At 41.0% G+C, this 8,086-nt stretch overlaps 1 protein-coding gene across 1 annotated transcript; it reads right to left on the bottom strand.

Moving 5' to 3' along the window:
• Positions 1-2,023: 2,023 nt before the first annotated feature.
• LOC137645446 (uncharacterized) lies at positions 2,024-3,136 on the bottom strand. Its single transcript, XM_068378251.1, has one exon. The coding sequence runs from the start codon at positions 3,134-3,136 to the stop codon at positions 2,024-2,026; it is 1,113 nt and encodes a 370-aa protein (XP_068234352.1).
• Between the last annotated feature and the right edge of the window lie 4,950 nt (positions 3,137-8,086).

An 8,086-nucleotide genomic window follows, 5' to 3' on the forward strand; every position in this document is an offset into this window, starting at 1 on the left:
CTGGGAAAATAAAAATTCGTTTATGTGGCGTTTGGTTGGTAGCCACACAGAGTAGAGACTTAAGGCTGTATAGTGCATCTGGAGGTACGAACTCCCAGTCTTCAACAAAAACCCCTCAGGAATGTATGGCCAATCGAGTGGTATGATACTGTGCCATTGAGGCATTCCAGTTTCCCCTTACTTGGTATACTTGGTCGAATTTAGAGGGTCTTCCTCACAGCTGTGGTGGTCCGCCGCTGACGCCAGTCCGTGAGTCCTTCTTCATGAGGGTGATCTGGTCTGGAACAGAGTTTGTGGCTGCCCTGCAGCACGCTGTATAGCCTGGCACAGGAGGCTCATCTGGCAGCGTCTGCAGGAAGGTGTCAAGTGCTTTCTTGAATTTGGCGACCGAGCAGCCTGTGGTGTGTCTGACATTTCTCGGCAGTGTATTGAACAGTCCGGGGCCGTTGTGGGTGAGGCTGGAGGCAAGGAGGGTTTTTATCCTCTCTGGTGTCCTGGAGGAGAGGCTTTGTCTTGCACATGAGCGCCCAGAACGCTCACTTTCACGTCCCCTCAGTAAGTCAGGGGTAGGGTCAGGCACCTGCCTCTCCAAGATTTTCCAGGTGTATATTATTCTATATATCTCTCTTCTTCTCTGTTGAGAGTAGAGTCCCAGCTTTTGCAGGCGCTGCCAATAGTTGAGCTCCCTCATTTCTTTAATTGATCTTGTGAAACTCCTCTGGACTGACTCTAGCTCCTGTATTTCCCCCTGTTTATGGGGAGACCACAGCTGGCTGCAGTAGTCAAGGATTGGCTGTATGAGGGTCTTCCACAGTGTCAGCATGACCTCCTGCTCCCTTGAATGGAAGGTACGCAGAATCCAGCCAACCATGCGCCTGGCCCTAGTGGCAGTGTCCTTGATGTGCTGCTGGAAGGTGGCATCATTGTCCATGAGGATGCCAAGGCACTTGACTGCATTGCTGGGTGGGATTGGCTGCTGTGTTTTTGTCAGTAACTCGGTGGAGTGGATGAGTTCAGTATTGGGCCCCAGTCTCATTATTTCAAATTTATCCTCATTGAATTGCATATTGTTTGTGTCAGCCCAGTGGAAGACCCTCTGGATGTTTGCCTGCAGCTGGACAACATCCTCAGACGCACTGATCCTGTGGCTTAGGGTAGTGTCGTCAGCAAAGGAGGACAGGAAGGAGCCTGGTGACTGTCTTTTCAATGTCGGCCATCAGGACCAGGAAGAGTAGGGGGCCAAGAACAGAGACTTGGGGGACTCCGCTGATGACTTTCTCAGGCTGTGACTTGTGGCCGTCAACAGCTACTGCCTGAGTCCTGTTGGTAAGGAAGCTGTGCAGCCACACACCCAGCTTCCCTACTATCCCTATGGCCCTCAGCTTGTGGAGAAGGATGCCGTGGTCCACTCGGTCAAAGGCCTTAGCAAAGTCTAAGTAGACCACTTCTACATTTTTGCCTTCAGCAAGGCCCTGGAGCAGCCACTCATAATGGGCCAAGAGGATGGAGAGACAAGACCTTCCTTTACGAAAGCCATGCTGAGAGTTACTCATCAAGCTGTTTTCCTCAAGGTGGCTAATGATCTTGTTTCTTAATATTTTCTCAAATACTTTGATGAGGTGGGAGGTGAGGGCCACTGGCCTGTAGTTTTTGGCTTGACTTCTATCTCCCTCTTTGTGGATTGGGGAGATGATGGCCTCTTTTAATATTGATGGTATAATGCCAGTGTCCAGGGAGCAGCACCAGATTTTGTAGAGAGGGAGCGCCAGAGCTTCCTTGCATCTTAGTAAAAGGATGGATGGCACACAATCTGGTCCAGCAGCAGAGTTGATTTTTAGTTCACTGATGGCTTCCTGTACATCAGTTATGTTGAAAGGGATGTTCACGAGAGTCAAGTGATGTTGGGTGTGCACCTTAAAGAACTCAGCAGGTTCGAGAACAATCTTGGCAGGTGTAGGTTGCGAGAAGACTCTGGTATACTGCTGGGAGAGAATCTGGCATGTTTCCTCAGGGGTGTTTGACATCATCCCATTTCCTGCCTGAAGTGGTCCAACCTTGACTTGCGTTTTGGAAAATTTCTTGCAGTACTAAAGAAGAATTTAGGGTTGGCCTTGATGTTGCACACTGCCTGCGTTTCTTCCCAGTCACGTTGCTTCTCGTGTGAGTCCTTGAGTTCATTTTCTATATGTGAGATCTTAGCTTGCAGCGAGTTTTTCCGGGTGTCACTCTTTGTCGTTTGCATTTGTCTATTCAAGTTCGCCCGTTGCCTCATAAGCACTTTTCTGTCCCTTGGTATGTGGCTTCTTCTGGTGGCTGGCAGTTTTCTTTGTGGCACATTACCTTCACAGGCCCTGAGGATGGTTTTTAGAAAGTCATTCAGCATTACCTCAGGGTTGCCAACATGGAGTTCTGACTCCCAGTCAGTGCACTGTAGTTGGGCATTTAGGAGATCCCAATTCACTTGGCTGCTGAAGAAGTTTAGTTTGGAGAAAGGGTTCTTCTCTGTTGGTGTAGCCATTTCTGGGGAATGTGATTTGTTGTAAGTAGTGTGTATCTTGAGGAGATTATGGTCAGAGAAGATGGTCCTTTCAGCCGAGACGTAGTTAATTTCATCACTGTTATTGGTGAAAAACAGGTCAAGTATATTGTTTCCCCTGGTTGGTATGGACACCATCTGAATGAGAAAGGAGGAGTTTGTAATGGACAGGAGCAGTTCGGCTTGAGACTTATCAGCGAGGGTGCTCCCAGTTTGGGTTCCTTCGGGCCACTTCAGGAAGGGAAAGTTGAAGTCTCCAGTGAGGATGACGTCAGGTGTAGGAACTGGCAGGAAGTTCAGTAGGCGACTGAGAGCTTCCATGGCACTACTGAAGTTTCTAGAACAGCTGCCAGGTGGACGGTAGCAGTTTATAATCACCATATTATGTTGCTGGATTTGTATGGCTTGCAGTTCAATTTGGCCATCTGAGTATGAAAAGAGGGGTATTAAGTTTGGAGCAATGTCATCCCTCAAGTAAATGATTGTGCCGCCATGTGTTCTTCCTTTCCTATCTGTCCGGAAGGAGGTGTAATTTCTGATGTGTATTTCAGGCTCCTTTATTCCTTCAGATAGGTGGGTTTCAGTGAGGGCAATAAACATAAAGTCCTCCTTCCAGGCCAGCTCTCTTATGAATGATATCTTGCTTTGAGCTGCCTTGGGGTATAAACCCCGAATATTGCCCACTAGGAATTTTTCTAATGTAGTGCCCCGACTCTGGGCCAAGCCCAGGTTGGGGTCATGGGCGACACTACTGCTGGGAGTACTTATGGTAGTTGATTTTGCTGGGGTGTTTGCCTCATGAAGTTCTGCAATACAAGTCCCTGAGCCTCTACAACTTTGTTCATGTTTGCCATGTGTGCTTTCATCTCCATGAACATTTCTAAAAAATTGCTTTTGTGGGGCTCTTGTGGTGGAGGAGAAGGTGTCGATGTGCTTGCTGACCTGGAGGGTTGTTCATTTTCGTCAGGGCTCTGGATCCTTGCTTGCTGCCTTTTTGTTCCCTTTAAGTGGGTAAGCTTGCACCCCTCCTTAAAACATTCTCTTTTCTGCACTGAATTTCTACAGAGCACAGGATGATAGCTGGGGCAGTTCCTACCTAGGGTGCATCCCCTCTCATCTCTAAAACCATGACTCACATATTTTTGGCATGGTTTAGGGTGGCCATAGCTGCAGCCCTTCCCACTTGCACCATATTTGCAGTATCCTCGTTTGTAGTACCTACATACACGTGGGGGCGGGGGGGGGGGGCTGTGGTAGATGGACGGGATTCAGTCATGCTGGGTGGGTGGGATTGTACATTTTCTAGGTTGGCTACTGCAGTACTTACAGGTGTATTGGTGTCCCAGAATGTGTGGGGCCAGGCTGCTCCTGTGACCGTTGAGTTAGACTGAGGTCCAGGTTCTCTGGGGTGTCACCCAGGGTCATGGCCCCAGGTTGCCGGGGTGGTGGGGTCTGGGAGCACATGGCATCAGCTGTACCCGTCACCACAGGGACTGTACGTTGACTAGTAGCTAGCTACTACCCCTCGATCTTGTAGAAGTTATTGGTACTTTCCAGAGGTAAAATCCAAGCCGCAATCGGAGTGAATGCATTCAGGCATTCCAAAAATACAAAAAAAAAAAAAAAAAAAAAAAAACCGTGTCTTTCGTGGAGAAGGCAAGCACACAGCAGCTGTGTTTATCCTCCCTCACAGTGAGGATATAACGGTTCTTCTGTCATTTGGCTGGCAGTGGTATCATTGAAGTCAATAGAGGGTCTTTGTAATGGGTGAGTAGCCTTTATTAGTGTTCCACTTTACTTGATGAATCATTTCATACTGGCCCATGTAGTGCACCTGCTGATAACTAACTTATGTTTTCCATTGAAAATATTAAGATTTTGCAATGGATTACTATGCATTTCCGGCAAAAAAAAAAAAAAATCAAATCGGGGTTTTCTTTAACTCCCATACTCATTACTTGATCAGAATGGTACTCTGACACAGCACTCTATAGACCTTCCCCTATTTCTATACTTTAATTCATTATCAAATCTCGTTAATTAATGTGTTTACTCTTGTCCTAATAAAGCCCAAGCCAAGTGAATCCGGTAAGTAGGTAAAGTAATTTAAATACCTACAATCCCCCGCCCCTCCCATCTTCTTCCCACCCTCTGTCTAGACCCTCCTCCTATCCCTCTAGTAACCCCCTTTCCTAGTCTCTCCGGCGTCGCTGGAAAATTCACTTCTGATAAACACATCTAGCCTAGCTCTACCTGAATCACACTTACAAATCAGTATTTTGAGAAAATTGTTCAAGATTTCTGGCTAACCGTCTATCTTAAGAGGTTTTGTTTATTGTTGAATAGGTGGAACTTCAGAAATTAAAAATTTGGTCCTAATGTCTTTTTGCTGAGCAAGTTGACTTAACTCTAAAATCGGAATTTTTCTGTTACATGTCTATTTAACATTGACAATTATCTATTGTATTTTTCATTCCTCTTTTACATTTTATTATTTGCGTTTGTTTCTTTCCCTCGCGGGTCTGCTTTCTCACTGTGGCCCTTGGGGCTTGCAGAATTTTCCTTTTCCTCCGGACTACATGTAAACCTCCAACAAAGCGACATACTAAAAGCATGAGCTTGTTTATGTCTTAGGTATATATATATATATATATATATATATATATATATATATATATATATATATATATATATATATATATATGCCTTGATGTTTCCCGCATATAGTCTTTTTTGTCTTCAAGAAGCTATGATATAGTAATAATGATAATAAGAAAACAAGTTTTATTTATAGATATAATTTATCTCCATGTGTGTTTATTGATGAAGTTACCAAGAAAATAAATATGATCCCCCAAGGTCTTAAGTAACTTACGTTATGTGTTGATAACTTGACACTGTATACAATAGGGTGAATGAAATTAATAAGATAACATATGCTTAGACCTATTGGCAGAAAATATTACAACTACCAAGGAAAATGGCCTTGGTTTGATGGGGTGAGAATTTAGAGAAAATGAGAGAAAAAAAAAGACGTGAAGAGGAAAAGTGGAATCGGTTAAAACCTGAAAGTGCATGGAGGAATACAAAATCGGAAAGTGCCAATATCATCACTTACTAAAGAAGAAGAAAACGGAAAGCAAGACCACAATAACACTACACCATTCGTCTTCTGAATTGCGTAATAGGAAATGACATTTCAAAGACTCCCAAATTCATATAGTGACTAAGAAATAGCTGCTAGACTTCTAGATTTAGAAAAAGAAAAATAGAAAATACAGTTGAATCTTTTGCGGATACTGTATTCCAAATCAGATTGGTGCTGGACCTGTCGCACAAATAAGATTAGCGATATATATATATATATATATATATATATATATATATATATATATATATATATATATATATATATATATATATATATATATATATATATATATATATATATATATATATATAACAAATAATGAAGTTATTAAGATTATTAAGAGTGCAAAGAAAACTAGTTGTGTTATTGATCCAATGTCAATATCTGGAGGAATGGGAGTAAAACTTTTTTTTATAGTCTTTCGGACATAATTTCAAGAATAACAAATATTGCCATTGATGAGTGAAAGCATCCCAATTCTGAAATAAATGGCTATAGTTACAACAATTCTGATTGGAGCTTTAGATTATTAGGACTTAAGAAGTTCATACAGATCTAATCCAAATCTATCCTTCATATCAAAAGTGCAAAAATAACCTGTCAGCATACAGACAATTATACTGTAAATGGACTATGGACGGCTAGTAATACGTTTTGCTGTAAATCATCTGCTGGAAATGATGAATGAGAATAAACGTTGCATACTGATTTTACTTTATCTTAAATATTCCTTTCGACGATTTATGATCTATTGGTATTGTTGAACCATTAAGCCTAGAGGTGGCCCAGGCAACTGTAAATTAGGCCTAATATATCCAATCCTATTTGTATATATACTATCGGTATGCTATATAAAAAAACAACATTACAAACAGAGGGAGGCTTAAGCTATTTGCAGATGATACAGAATTTTACAGCTGATAATTTAATCCACGTTCTTACCAGTTTCGGAGAATGGATAAGATTAAAACTTGGTGAAAATAAAACTATATTCATGCTGATAGGAAAGAAAAAACAATTCAAGAAACCTTCGTGACATCCAAATCAAAATTAATGACTACTTGGTTCACATACATATACATGTAGAGTTCGTGACCTAGGTTCAACTTATCTCACAACTCTGTTATTACCATAATGGAATACTCTCTATCATTAAACTAGTTGCACAAAGGACAACTTAAGAAGTTACAAAACGTATTAAAACAGAGGAGTAACATTGCTAAAAGGTTTTCCACCCAGAGAGAGGATTACCCCCTGTACTGATTGAATTACAATGACTGTTTATGAAATCTAAATATAGATTTTAAGGTTTGTGCAATGAGTCATCAGAACTGGATCATGACATGTCCTGTAGCCGACAAATCACGTCGACACGATAACAGTAGCGAACGGTTTCAAGATATATTTTACTGTGGGTTCTAGAACTTTCAAATAAGCAGCCCTACGATTGTATAACAAATTTACACAATATATAACCGAAAGATTGATGATCTAATAAAGGCTTTCAAGCACAGTTTGATTTTTTTTTCATTCGTGATAAGTTATAGTACAGTGGACTTGACAATTTTACTTAAGAATATGTACGGCAAACAAATGTTGTACCTCCTGCAGGCCACAGCTTTTACGTGTGTCAGGACCAAGATTATAAAAAAGTACGACGTTTGTGTGGAATGAAATCTTAGATATCATCATGTCTTGTTTTAGAAACGCACTCGATCGACCCTCAGATTGGCTCATTTTAATATTCATATGGATTTCTTCGTAACTTGAATTTTTTTACCCTTCTAAGGTGATTATCATTTAGATAATATATGCGGTTTGTGTGTTTTTTTTTATGGTACATAACGTTCCCAAGGAATGGAATCTCTTCTCCTAGATCACTTTTACTGTTTGATGGTAGCGATGCGTCGTTTTAAAGTTATCTGGTAATATAAATTTGATATAAATCACAATTATAAGAATAGTGTAATGATGGTAACGTAAAAATAAATAATAACTTTCAGGTGACGTCGACTTCGGGTTTTGGTACGTCAGTGTTCGAACACTCCGTCAGATTAGCTAATGCCATGAAATTTTGCAAGTCACGCAGTGAGATTTGCATGTCTGCAAGACATCTCATAATAAAAGTTCACAACTAGAGACAAGTCAATGCACGAATACAGTCGTTCAAATGGCTATCTAAGTTTAATTATGTTTATAAATTAAATTTCAGAATATTCTCGAATTAAATGACAAACGTCGAACAATTGCTAGTCACAGCAGTCACTTAAGCAACATACTCCATTATTTTGCCCTTCCTTTAAAAATCTATTACATATCTTAAACTTTCACTAAATTTGTATGCAGATAAGTTAAAACCTTATAATTTGTTTGTTTACATAAATGGTAAATATTTTGAA

This window comes from Palaemon carinicauda, chromosome 8 (genome assembly GCF_036898095.1).
Source record: "Palaemon carinicauda isolate YSFRI2023 chromosome 8, ASM3689809v2, whole genome shotgun sequence".
NCBI lineage: Eukaryota > Metazoa > Arthropoda > Malacostraca > Decapoda > Palaemonidae > Palaemon > Palaemon carinicauda.